This window comes from Onychostruthus taczanowskii, unplaced genomic scaffold (genome assembly GCF_017590055.1).
Source record: "Onychostruthus taczanowskii isolate IOZ18803 unplaced genomic scaffold, ASM1759005v1 scaffold156, whole genome shotgun sequence".
Classification (NCBI taxonomy): Eukaryota; Metazoa; Chordata; class Aves; order Passeriformes; family Passeridae; genus Onychostruthus; species Onychostruthus taczanowskii.
In genome coordinates this window covers 166,710-180,571 of record NW_024498751.1, presented here as the reverse complement: position 1 = coordinate 180,571, position 13,862 = coordinate 166,710, and the positions used below count along the sequence as shown (strand labels likewise).

Below are 13,862 nucleotides of genomic sequence, written 5' to 3'. Positions count from 1 at the left end.
ATTGAGACACTTTTGTATTTTTCCAGATTTGAAATTTTTACCAAATATTTCTCTACCAGTAGTAGCTGAATAGAATTATTCTGTAATTTTTTAACAAGTACACAACTAAACATATCACCCACATTTGAATAAATTAATGGTAATGTCATGTCATTCTTCAAATTGCATTTTGTGCAGGATGCCTCCTAATGACAGTTTAAAAGAGCAAGTGATTTGCATTGCAATGTTCTGCCTCCTTAATGAATGCATTTATTATGTAATCTAGTGTTAATGTTAGGTTTCTACTGACATTTACGTGAACAGGTACAGTGAATAATTATTTATATACATTACATAAAAGCATTTAAAATCTTGGTTTACACAGTGACATTTGCTGATTAATAGATTAGACAAAATCATGTGTAAATGAGTGCAAATTGATAGTTTGCATACACAATGTAAACTTGACTCTCAACTCTGTAGTGCACAGCCCATGGTAACATTACCTTTTCTCCACTGCACAGCATTTGGATGACTGTCACTCCTCCAAGACACAGCAAGGACTAGATTTAGTCCAGAGGAAGTTTCCTTCTATCTGCATAGTCACCTCTGAGAACGAAACATGAACTGCAGAGCACAGCAGATTCCTGGCTGGTTTGCTTCCACTGAACATCTGAAACGCTTCATACAGTGAGCAGAACACGATGCCTACCTGACCCTTACGCCTCAAACTCATCCCAAAAACTCTAGCAATGTTGTACACAAGATGCTCCACAGAGAGAATTAACAGAAAGTCCCGAGATGCTGTTCAAGGTAAATTCTCAGGGCTTACCAGAGTAATCTAAATTTGTATTTTTGTAATCCAGTATTTGAGTGTGACAAAGTGTGTTAGGAGCCCTGACCTGTGACAAAATGAGCCACACCACAACAGCCAGAGTCATGGAATGGCCTGGGTTAGAAGAGACCTTAAAGATCATTTAGTTCCAACCTCATACATGTGGTACATCTTCCTCTCATGCACATATCTGGCTGTGGGACTGCCTGCTCTGACCACTCCTGAGAAAACAAAAACCCTCTTCAGCACCACTAGGTTCTCAAAATACCGTGTCACCTTTTCAAAGAAAAGGACTGTGAAGCATCACTCAAGGAAATGTTCCTCCCACTTCTGGCGACCTCAAGTACCTCTGCCCCATGACTGAATGCAGACCTGCAGCATTGTGAGAGCTGGGGGCAAGGACCAGCAGAACACTCGAGATCGCCCTTGGTGAGAGCTGATGTGCTCTGCCAACCACAGAGAGAGGAGTGCCTGAAGACAATTCTCTGGAGCATCTCCTTCTGGCCTCATCAGCATTGCACACCTTGGACAAAGTCTCCTTCCCCTGGCATGCTTGCTGCATAATTGTATGCCTATTGGAGTCTCACTGACTGGCTGCTCATTTGTGTTTAAACAAGTTGTGCAGATCTGTCTGAAGCAATAAACACCCTAAGTACGGTGCCCTTCATGCTCAAGCGAATGTGTTTGGCATAAATCTGTTGATAAAGGTCTTGATGTGAGGGGGGTATCCACCTTGCTCCTTAGTTAATAATTTCTACTAAATTGTTTTTTTCAGTTAAGATATGTGTGCTCTGAAAGACAAGAAATGTATTTTACCAAGCTAAAGTTGTGTTTTGTAGCTGCAGCAATTTATAACTTCAACTGTGCTACTCAGATTCTTTTTCTAATTCTCCGGATTCTTCTGACAGTGCAAATGCATTAAAGGTAATTTAGCCAGGTGGGGAAGTGACATAGTTTTTCCACAGTGAAACTTTTCCAGGGAAAGCTTTTGTGAAGTAGCATTGGAAAAGATACCAACAGAAGCTTCTTCTTAGTCCCTTTCATGTCACAAAATACATTTTAAAAATACAATGATTTGATACTGCCCTGGAGCACTTGCTTAATAAAAAGAAAACCACGGCTTAATTGAAGATTATATAGAACAGATTAAAAAAAAGGGACAGAGCTGTGCACCTCAGATGACTATCCCAGTTTTTGCCTTTCTGCAGACCTTCCCTCCCCAAGAAAAGTATTTTTAAATGTGGAGAGTCCACTTATCAAAAGAAAGGAAGTAATTCAGTTCATTGCTATTTGTCAGATTTTGAAAAGACATGGTATAGCTGACTCCTGAAATTATTATTAAAATCTTTACAGAACACTATACAAATAATTATCCTCAATATTCATACTTTCCATGTTAAACTTTGGAAAGTCTCTGATAATATTATCCCTTTGTATTAGCTACTAACCATGTAAGCCAGTACAAATAGGGGACATTGTTATTGTATCTGTACTAGGGCCAAAGCATTGTAATGATTTTAAGATTCAATGGAAAGTACATGCAATGTGATGACAGTTTTAGGAAGCTTTTATGTTATTTTCAGATGAATTCCTAATATCGCTGTGACCTCTCTATTGCAGGCACAGATCAAAAGTCACTTTAATCTTTTCTCAAACAAATATCATAAATGCACATAAATTTTTCCATCATGCTCCCAAACTCTAAAATTTTGATCATCAAAAAAACAGGACTATTTAAAAAATACCAATGATTTACCTAACATCACACTAATTTAAGTGAATAGAAATGAAGGGAGAAGAAATGAAGCCTAGAAAAAAACTACTATAGGAAGGGAATGTGCAAAAACTGGTAGAAAAGAGATGACAAAAGCCACTTTAGAAAGCAGAAATCAGCAGCACAACAAGAAATAAGCCACGTGAGCCACAAACATTTTGCATGGAAGACATAAAGCAAAATGTTATAAATGTCCCAACAGATAACAAAGCTAGAATTAATATTTAAAAAGACTGTTTTAACAAAAGGCATTCAAAATCACACATGCTGTCTCTGCTTGTTAGTAAGACAAATCCTCTCTAAGGAGTATGTTGATAGAGGTCTAGGTAGCTTTGCTCACCATTCTGTGCCAACACAGCAAGGTCACTTAGAAGCTGTATTTATTCAGCTTCTCCATTGTTACTAAACTCCTGTGCACACAGAGGGTTCAAATAAATGTAATAAACCCCTAAAATTATGTGGGAAGATAAACTCAATTAAAATAATCATTATTTCATTAATAAAATGCCTCATCTATAGCACAGTGTAAATTATACTGTATAAAACCCAAACAACTCAGAACTCCCAGTAAAAATGGAAAAATCCCTAATGAAAACGTAAGATGAAGAGCATATTTAGAAACAATCTCAATGAAGCGTATTTTAATTAACCAGATTTCCTAGGAAGAAGTGTTTAGAATGAATGAACAAATGAGCAAGGTAGACTGAGAACAGACAAAGCTGCAGCCTCAGGAGATGAGAGGCTTTCCCTTCCTTAGTTGCCAGAATGAAGTGGCACAATGAACAGGAGTACACCCCTGAGGAATACAGAGGAGAACCCTTATACCTTTATTATTATTTAGCTAACTACAACTCAGATGACAGCAGTTTCTTCCTCTTCTGTAGATCTTTTGCTTCTACTGGAATGCCAGAGGAAGGACAGCATTCCAGTAGCCAGGCATGAGTGAACACAAGCAATAACCACTGGCACCCATTCTTTCAATCAAAAATTCTGCTTTGCCCTATAGAAATAAAGACTGGTATTAGTTATTTAGCCAACTACAAAGAAAAAGATGACCAGGAATGACAGAAAACATTTTATGGAGGAATGAGATTTCACCTTGATCTAATCTTCTCTTGAGACCCCACATCATGTGAAAAAAAGACAAACAGGTCTTTGTTTTAACATGAGGAAAAAGGGATTCCTGAAGATTACCTGATGGCCATATTGTGAGATGCAGTCCCCAAAGCTCTCCGACCCAGTATACACAGGGCAAAGGAAAGTGTCACCAGAGGAGAATCCTCATCGCTGTCCAGGTGCTACGAAGTTTGAAGATTAGCATGTTACTCTTAAGTGCAAACATCACATTTAAAAGCACCACAAATAGTGACAGTCATAACATTTGCATGTAGCTGGACCTGCACGCCAAAATATCCTTTGCAATTAAACAGACCAAGAAGGAAGACCATCACCATCAGAGGATTTTTGCAAAATGCAATCTTGTTTTGCCCACTGGCTGGAGACAGAACATTCCATTCTCTGGTAGTGAGATCCCAAGGGAAAGGAGCTTTGGTGGTGGTGATGTTTTATTGTGGGGTTTTTGTTTGTTTCCACTCCTCCTAGATCTGACATTCTAAACTGGAGGAGGTTCCTTGTTGCTGGGAGACACTGAAATTGGAGACAGCCAAAACCCTTTTCATGGACCACAGTTCCTATGAAACCTTCCCACAGATTTCAGAAGTACAATATCTCTGGAAAAGTTCAGAGGCACACACTTTCAGTGAATAACAATATCTATCTAAATGGTTGATGACACTGACTGCCCATTTTAACAAGCACTCAGAATATTGCATTTATGTTTACTAGCTCAGGAGAGGTTTTCTAATGAAATTTTCACAAAGAAAACTTTGCTACCAAGCAGGAGGAAAAAACTGGAACAAACATGTTCCTCATGCATGTTAATCTTCAGGAGAATACATATTATTATTTCAGTCCATGCAATGAGTGATTTCTTAGAGCTTTCTTTGACTCTAAAACTAAAGCCAATTATAATGGAGAATGTAGCTTCTTCTATAAAATACATTGATTTTCTGGGTTATGTGTACAGTGAACTTGGGTTTTTTTATCCCATCTCCTACATGAACTGTGCTTGCCTACAGTCAGTGAATTAAAAAACAAAGGTAAAACATGTAACAAAAAGATAAATGTGTGTGGCACCAGTGCAGGCATTAATTTGCCTTTTGAAGCCTAAGTTACATGATTCAAGTCTATTGACATCCCTAAATCTATAATTGAATTTGAAAATCTAAGGCAGAGAACAAGTGGAAAGGCATCAATTAATAGTGGCTTTCCCCACACCGTGCAATTCTTCCTATGTCAGAACTTGGGAGCTGAGACATGGAGACAAGAAAGAAAAGAAGTGAAGTATTCCCAGTAGGAGGAGATGGTGTTTTGGATATGCCTCAGAAGACAATTCAATGAAAACATTATCAATATAATGATATGCAGGGGAACTGATGGAATGGTACACAGCATCAGAGACATGAGAAGGAACCAAAGTGGACCAGAAATATTTGATGTTCAAGAAAGATTCAGTGATGTCACACCAGCTAAGGTCAGTAATGGGATGTGCATTCTGTGACCCTGGGTTGAAAAATGCACAAATACAGCACATCGTGGCCAGGAAAGAAACACTGCTCCACTTTTGCTACTATCAGCAATAATCAGAAAATTAGATGGAGGCAATATGCTTGTTTGAAACTGTACTCTCCCTCTGGGCTATTTTGAGTATTCCATGGAAATACAGTAGTGCATTTCTGACAAAAAACTGCTGACCATCAGTAACCTTAGTGGCCCAGAGCATGCAAATGCACAGCTGCCCTTGACCTTCCAGAGCTGTAGTGGTTGCACACGTTTCTGTGGTGTGGTTCATGTTTGAGTCACGAGCTGTCAGAAGTGACCTGTGCCAGCAGGGAGTGTGCCATGCACTCTCCTACCATCCTGCAACTGTACACAAATAGAAGGAAATTTCTGAAAAGCATACACAGACATCACAGACATTTGGCAAATGTACCAATCACTGTCAACACTGAAGGAACTGTAATGCACTGATGACATTCTCTGAATGGAGCCTGCTCTGGCAGTACTTCTGAGCACTTGATACATCCGTGCTTTCTAGAGCTGACAAAATTAACATTGTTGGAAATTTGCACAGTAAAGAACTGGTTGTGTGTTCAAAGACTGATGCTCCTTAAGACTCCAGTTTTTGCACACGGTTAGTTCCCAAAATATTTTTCCATTCCATAAAGCCTGTTTTCCTTTTACATTAAAACTAAAAGCTTATATGAAATAAATTTTATGCTACCAATCCTGAGCAAGTAGAACAGTAGCCACGCACCATTTCACTCATATCCCAAGAACTAAAACTAATACTACTAAAAAAAATAAAACTGACACATACCTCCACCCTCTTCCTGGCACAGAACTGAATCCAGTCCAGATAAACACTGCAGAAGCTAGCTCTTGTTATTCCTTGGAGACATGGAACATAATCTTCATCTATGTTAACGTTAAACATTGCAAGGTCACGTTCAATATAATGCCACTTTGCATAAGGCTGCAGTATCTTTTGGATGGATTCATCTTTTATCCAGTCCAGGATTTTGGGAGAACTTGCTGTAAAGTATATTATACTCTGTTGACAAAATGTGCAAATGTTAGTCACTCTGAACTCTGATTAAAGCAGACATATTTTACATAGAAGAGAATCAGCTAAATAGGACCATGTTAAGAGCTGTAATAGTATATCTATTTCTTACTGCTTAGTAATAGTAATAGCATATCTATTTTACTGTTTAGCATCATTATTGCTTCACAAAGTGTTCAAGTTAAAAAGATGGCAATAATTGATATTGAATAACAGACAACAGAAGAAAGATATTTGTAATATCCTTCTGCCTTCCAGGAAAATCCATACAATGATAGGGAGAGGGAGTTCCAGCATTCAAACACGTCAGTATTAGTGGGGTTCTAGAGTCTATCACTGAGAAGGTGATATCAATAATAGCTTAGGCATGTTTTGAAAAAACAGTAGCAGACGGTTCCATCCGCAAAATAGAGCACTTTTCTCCCTCAGCAGACTTATCGTTTTCTGGCGATGATGCTTTCCTAGTTCTTTACTAGCCACAAAGATGAGACATGACAGATGCGTATGACACAAGTCTGTTATCTGTCAGTGCACCAGGTAAAGAATAATAGATTATTTTTTTACATTTTGGGTTAAAAAGCTGATAATGGATGTAACTGAGTTTGCTTTTAAAGCACTGAAGGAGGAGAAGCATTCAGCAGGAGCTCTTTAGCCAAAACATATAAATGGTAGAAAACAGCAACATACGTATCTCATATTTGTGCCTGAGTTTCTAAGTTTTTCTAAGCGCTCTGTCTGGACACATTAAAATAATAATAAATTAAAAAGTAATAAAAAAAATCTATACAAACACAACTTAAGCATATTTTCAAAAGAATATGAAACTTAAAAAGTTCCAGAGTGTTCTATCAGCAGGAAAGTCTCATTATAATGTTTTATAATATTAATTTAGAGCTGGATACCAAAGCAAACGAGGAGCAAGTATACATGGCTGAAGATAATGTAGTTCTACTTTACCCAGTCAATGGAAATAGTACTAAGCAAATAAATTTATATAATTAATATATGATGGATTACAGAAGACAGAAGCACTACCAGCCCTTTGAAAAACCCCAGACGTTCTCCACAGTTTATTTTTCAAATTGTACAAAAGTAAGAGGAGAATCAAGCTTCAGAGGAAAAAGACAAGTCAGACAGATATGGACAGGATGGACCCTCAATTTCTTGGCATGTGGAGAACAATACACTCCTTAAAAAAGATTCATGCAGAAACAATAGGAGCTGAAAACACAGCAGTCAGCAAATACACAGACTTCTTGAATACTAAAAGATGTTTAAATAAGAATATATTGAGAAGAGATGGAAGAGGCACAAGGGAAAAATATCACAGTAGTTGGGCAGAAAATTATTTCAAAATATATGCAGAAGGGCTACAGGAGCTGACCCACTTTATTTGTGGGGAATAAAAATCCTTCCACAATAAGAAATGTGCGCATATCTAGGCTGTCAATGAATCTGCAAATGAAATAAATATGATTTAGGAATAAGATCCTCAGTGCAACTCATTGTTTAAAAGACCAATACAGTAATTATCCTTGAAGGATAGAAGAACTAAAACAAAGCAATACATTCTCTTTGTTGATTTTTGAGATAGAGTTTGCTTTTTTTATTATCCTCATCTGTGTTTACAAAGAAGCTGATTCAGCTGGGGAAAAAATCAGACCTGCAATCAGACACAGAAACAACAAAATCTTCTGTCACCTAATTAAATTCTGCTCTTGGTAACTCTTACAAGATATGTTTTATGCACAAGTACATCCTCAGCTATATGGCATTTCTGAAAAAATATGGTAAATATTTACAACATTGTAAGCTACAGAGAATAAACCAGAAACACTCCAAATACTCAATGCAATGGAAGTGCAGTTCCTGCAGAAACTCCAGCCTAAGTGACTTTTGAGTTTGTGTTTTATGTGACCTGAATACTGCCTTATCTATAGTTCTTCTTACAATTACTTTCACACTGTTAAAAAGAAAGTGTGAAGGACTTTTAGAATGTTCACAGTGAAACTGCACAGGGTCTTGATTTACATTCCCCCAGAAGAAAGAGCTGGGGAAGGAATGAATTCTCACCTCTGTGTCTGATACTGTTTATTTGGAAGCAAGCATTAAATAAACAGGATAAAAGCTGATTTAATACATATTATAATCTTCTCACTTTCCAAGGCTGTATTAAACATTTTACCAAATCTTTTTAAAGCCCCTGTTTATGGTAAAAACTAATTATTTTAAAAAGACAAGAAGAAAATATCTAGGTAACTTTCTTTTGGGAAGTGACATTCTAGCAAAGGGAATTCCTAAGTGCACCCTCCCTTCACTAAAGGGAGCCCCAGCCCAGGCTAATACTGAAGGTGCCAACAGGTTATTATTAGCTTCTGTTCATCCTTCCCTAAAAAGGGAAGTAGATTAAAAAGATGGACAGCCTGAGAATGAAGACTGACCCTTCTGAGAATGAAGCTCTGTCAGTGCAATATAAATAATACTGGCTCAACTAAATCCAACAAGAAGAGACTTGATTTTCATGCTTTCAGAGCCATCAGTAGTGCACATGAACAGCACAGAGCAGATGGAGCCACAGCACATCTCAGTGATGTGGAGAGCTTTTAACCCGCTCCCTTCCACTCAAAACAGGATCAACTAACCACACCGCTATCACATGGGATGGAAGTTTGTCTAAGCCATCTTACCTACGTCAGCTGCTTCTCAGGTGTGTCCAGAACCAGAAGCTCTAAACCACCTTTCAGTTAAGCTTTTACATCCCATGTGGTGAACTTCGCACTTCACACAAATACTCCATATATTGATTCATTTTAAGGCACAAAACCAGTTCCAGTATAAAAAGCAAAATTACTCAATGCTTTAAACTAATAAGATGCTGATTTGATTGCAGCTTAGACTAGGATTTTTTCAATCTCATTTTCCATCAAAAGCTGAGTCATTTGCCAGCTTGTACCAGTTTATGTTCCAGTTATTCAGGTTACCTTTTAAAATAAAGCAAACCAATTGTAACAACATACTCATTAAAGAAGAGTTGGTTTTTTGTTTTGTTTTTTTTTAGCTTAGTTACATTGCTTTAAAACAATTTATAGCCACAAACACCACTTCTAAAAAGAAAAAATCATGCTCACATGCAGTTTTATTTCTAATTAGTTTATTAAACAAAGCAGGTTGGTTACCAGACCGTACTGCCTACAAAATTATTTATGAAATCTCAGAAGTAATCAACTGCATGATCAAAGCAGCTTTGTAAGGCAATGAGCTTGTTTTTACTACTTTGGTTCATTTGCAAAAAATGGTGATTAACTTATTTACAACATGTATCTCTCTGAAGCTGACAGATTTTTACAATAGCAGAGATGTAAGTAAAAAGGACGTGTCAGGGATGGTTTGGAGCTTTAGCAACTGGCTTCATGGCAGTACCAGTGGCATAGCAAGCAGCACTTGGCTCCTGCTGTTTCAATAGAAGACTATAAAGCCCAACAAATTCTTCATTTTCTGGATTGGGAATTGTTTTGGCAGAGGATGAAGATGTCTTGCCAGACTATAAGGTTCAATTATTTTGACAAATTAGTATCTGTGTGGTTATTGTGATCTTAATAACAATGCAATAATAGAAGTGGTGTAAATGAACTGATGTGTAATCAATGTAATAAACCAATGTCAAATGTGTTGTGATATATGTGTAAAACAGAAGGTAAGAAGGGGGTTTGCACTACTAAAAAAGTACATTTGAGAAACAGCTGTTCAGAAGTTTCCCAAGAACGTTATGCTTGTTAATACCTTTCTTTTCTTTCCCAGAGGAAAAAAAAAAAGAAAAAAAAAAAAAAAAAAAAAAAAAAAAAAAAGAAACAGTAGAAAGGCCAAGGCAAGAAGAAATAACAAACTGTTGGTGAAGTGTTGTAAGAACGTAAGAACATAAGTAAGAACACTTTGTCTGATTTTATTCCTACAGGATGGTAACTCACCTTCTTGATGTCCACTGAAGCATGCCTGCCGTTTTCTGTACTAACTGTAAGTATAAGTGATCAGAATTAAATTTAGCAAAGGAAGACATTAATTAATTATCTCTATTCCAGTGGAAGGTGTCCCTGCCATACGAGAAGGGTTGGAATTGGATAATCTTAAGATCAAACCAAATGATTCTATGGTTCTGTGATCTAGCATCAAGTCAGTCTGACTACCAGACTATAGAGCAGATGGATAAACATAAAGCAAAAACCTTCAAATGCTCCTTCTTCCATAGACAAACAGCATTGTGTTTGACAGCCCTGCCTAGGAACAAAGTGCACTCGGCCAAAGAGTTTACCTTGATATAGTATCTGATAAGGATTCTGCGCAGGTCGAACACTTGCAGCATGGTGGCAGCGTTGTTGTCAATGATGCTGTATCCCTCCAGGATGTACTGGGTGCGCGTGATCTCCCACGTCAGCCAGCGCAGATTAAAGGCTGCATTGCAGGACAGCAGGTGAGGCAAGTGCCCGGGCTTACAACAGCAGCAGCCTTCGTTGTCTTCATCTCCTTCTGTTATAGCTTCCACCTCTCTCTGCTGGCAATATGTCCCTTGGCAGCGAGAAAGAGAGAGTGTGCTGCCAGTTATTGGGGGAGGAGGAACAAAGGATGCCTTGCAAGTTCACATCCAAAGTATGTTTGAGGGTTGTACGCACTTAGAAAAATCTGAAAGAACGAGCTACGGCAACAAACTCGATGTGAGCCACGTGCAGCAGCAAATAAAGGGCTGTACATTACTCATTTACTACTAGCACCTAAAAAGCCAAAAGGGCCTGATCTAATGTTCTAGTTCTAATGGGTTCTGAGCAGAGCTAAACTACAGACCACAGTTTCTGACTCCATAAAAACTCACCAAGAAGCAATTCTAAAGAGTCTTGCTCCATAAGGCACATTAAGCAAATTGATCCAAGTCTCAATCTGCAAACTCAAGTAACATACTGGACCCAAAGAAAGATTTTAGTGTGTCAGAGCACTTGTAAAATTTGGGGTTTAGCAAACTATCTTGGAAAGCAGGTTCCAAAAATAACATCTACTGGGTTGTTCTCTCTCCCACTGGAGTAAAAGTTACTCTGGATCAAACATCTCTAATGGACAGTACTAGTGGCAGTACATCACAAGAACAGAACAGCTTTCTAATTAGTCTAAAACACAGGCTTTAGATCAAAGTAGAGCAAATTTTTCAAAAAAGGATGTATTACCTCAGGAAGAAGTCATGAGGCAGATGCAGAAGCAGTAATGCAGTCTCTGCATTTTCAGCCTGTGCTGTGCTCACTAGATGGTCAAGCCGAGCCCTTGTGGATTTGAAATCTATGAATGTAGTTTCTATACTATGTAGGGCACTACTAATAAAAACTGAGGCAGATGCCCATGTCCCCCCCCACCCCCCCAGTACTCTCAAAATACTTAAGTTTCATGTTCTTGATCTATGCTTTTTTTTAAAATTTACTCTCCCTAGGCTGTTACAGAACTTACTCTCCATTGAGTTTGTACATAAACCATCTTTCAAGGGCACCTCCTGTGATGCAAGTCACACATCTTGCACAGGCCTTCTGCCAGAGGTTCAGTATCACCCCACAGACTGCTGACTCCATCAGCTTCTAAACAGACTCGACAGGAGAGGCAGATGTGAGACTGCGCTGCAGTTCAACAGCTCCCTCCCCACCAGGACCAACAGACCTGTTGTGTCACTGTAAATGGGAGAAGAATTTGGCTGTGTTCATCACCTGAACATTCAGCCAGGAAGGAACACAGTGCCAGCTTCAATTCCCTGCAGTCTGAAGGAGAGCCTGGAGCAGGGCAGCATCCCAAAGGCCTTTGATGACAAATGCCGTGCCCTCAACTATCTGTTCCAGTCCCATCACAACTCTCTGGTCAACAACCTGTGACCTTCAGTTTGTATCAACAGAAATAGCATCTAGAATATTCCTTTCTCCTCACTAAGAAAAACCTTTCAAAACACAACAAAATATGCTAAAGTATGGGTGATCACTTCTTTTTTTTTTTTTTTTTGCATGTGCATCTGCTAAAATGTGTGCAGCAAACAAAACATACAAGTAAAAAAGAATAGAAAAATCCAAAGAAAATGTGTGAGAAAAAACCGGATCAGAGCCCTCAGAGATGGAGGGAAAAGATTCAGTATACTACAGTGTTTGCTGTTCAGATTGCCATGAATGAAAATTTGCACTGTGAACTCAGTGTTGCTCACACACTGATATGCATTCCTCCTTAGACTTCAGGAGTATACAATATGAAAAATTATTAAAAGTCTTCAGGTCATCCAAATATAAACATCTTGCCTTTCAATACTGCCAAGTACAAAACATGACCTATTAGGCTGACATTTCCAGCTGGACTAGACATGAACTGGACTGCTTCTGCTTCACATTTCACAGATTTCTACATGAATTAATACTTACTGCTCAACAGCAAAAAAAACCAAGAACTGCTCTAGGTCAGCAGATGCTTCTGTGAAATCAAGTCAGAAGACATCGTACTCAAACTGAAGTAGGGAAAATATTGCTTGAAAAGAGTAAAACAAATGCTCCATGCTGGTGCTGTTACTATTGCTGTTATGTTTATTTCCAAAAGTTTAAAGGTCTTTCAGTACTACACAAAATTTAAGAGAAGATACATCTTCATCCCAGGTGCAAAATTAAGTATTGCCAAATGTTTGCAAGTGATAGAGAATGAGAAATACAATGAACAATTGTCCCTGATCCCTCTACAACAACAGGATTTAAAGATGCCTTTTTCCAGCCTATGTAACTATTTGTATATTTTTTTCTTTTGCTATGGAAATATCAAATTTTATTTCTGTGGAAGGCTTTACTCTCTCTACTACCTCTTTCAACAAATACTGATTATTATTACTGCAGTTTCTGTAACTACTAGTTTTCTTAGGGGACATATTTTGTAAAATACAGGGCCAAGGAGGCTGGTAAGGCAAAGAAAAGGTGAATTCAAGAGACCCTCAATGTTTAAAGGAAACTGTCATCACATGCATAACAAACAGAAGATGATGCCAGAACATTATTTGCATGCTTAGCTAACTCTACAGGTTAAAATTCCTCCAAGTTGTCTTTGCTGGGCAATTTTAATCAGCCAGAGTTAAAATTATACTACAGGGGGTGCAATCAATGTTGAACTCGAGGAGCAAGAGTCATTCTAAGAGGAACTGTGTTACTACAAAAGGTACGCGAAACAACCAAAGGAGTTCATGTGGTCGTTTTATGGATTTATTCCAAAGAATGAAATCAGGAGTGTACTCTTCAACATCTGGCAAGCAAGCACTTGATTAAAAGATGTTTGATGGACTTGGGCACTACCACCTTGGGGATTCGGTGTCTTCACTGCTTGCAGAGCCTCTGGGGTGTCCCTCTTCAGTTTAAAGGCATAACCTGAGCCGTGGCCAATGCTCTGACACAACACCAACTCCTCATTCCTGCTGATTAGTATTTCCTAACAACATCTAGTAAAAGGACTCCAGCCCACAAAGACAACGTTCAGGCTTGATGCTCAAATACATGTTGGCTCCTTCCTAATTCTTGCAATCAGTTCTAGAACAACTGCCAGTAATTTCC

The 13,862-nt window shown here is 38.3% G+C and overlaps 1 protein-coding gene across 1 annotated transcript in view; it reads right to left on the bottom strand.

The window, feature by feature from the left end:
* Positions 1-13,862, bottom strand: part of PCNX2 (pecanex 2) — a 149,645-nt gene that overhangs the window by 15,246 nt on the left and 120,537 nt on the right. Inside the window, exons 26-28 of the mRNA XM_041399139.1 lie at positions 10,580-10,833; positions 6,028-6,261; positions 3,783-3,886 (exon numbers count right to left, since the gene is read on the bottom strand). Of these exons, the coding sequence (XP_041255073.1) occupies positions 3,783-3,886; positions 6,028-6,261; positions 10,580-10,833 (592 nt within the window). The remainder of the gene's footprint in view (positions 1-3,782; positions 3,887-6,027; positions 6,262-10,579; positions 10,834-13,862) is intronic.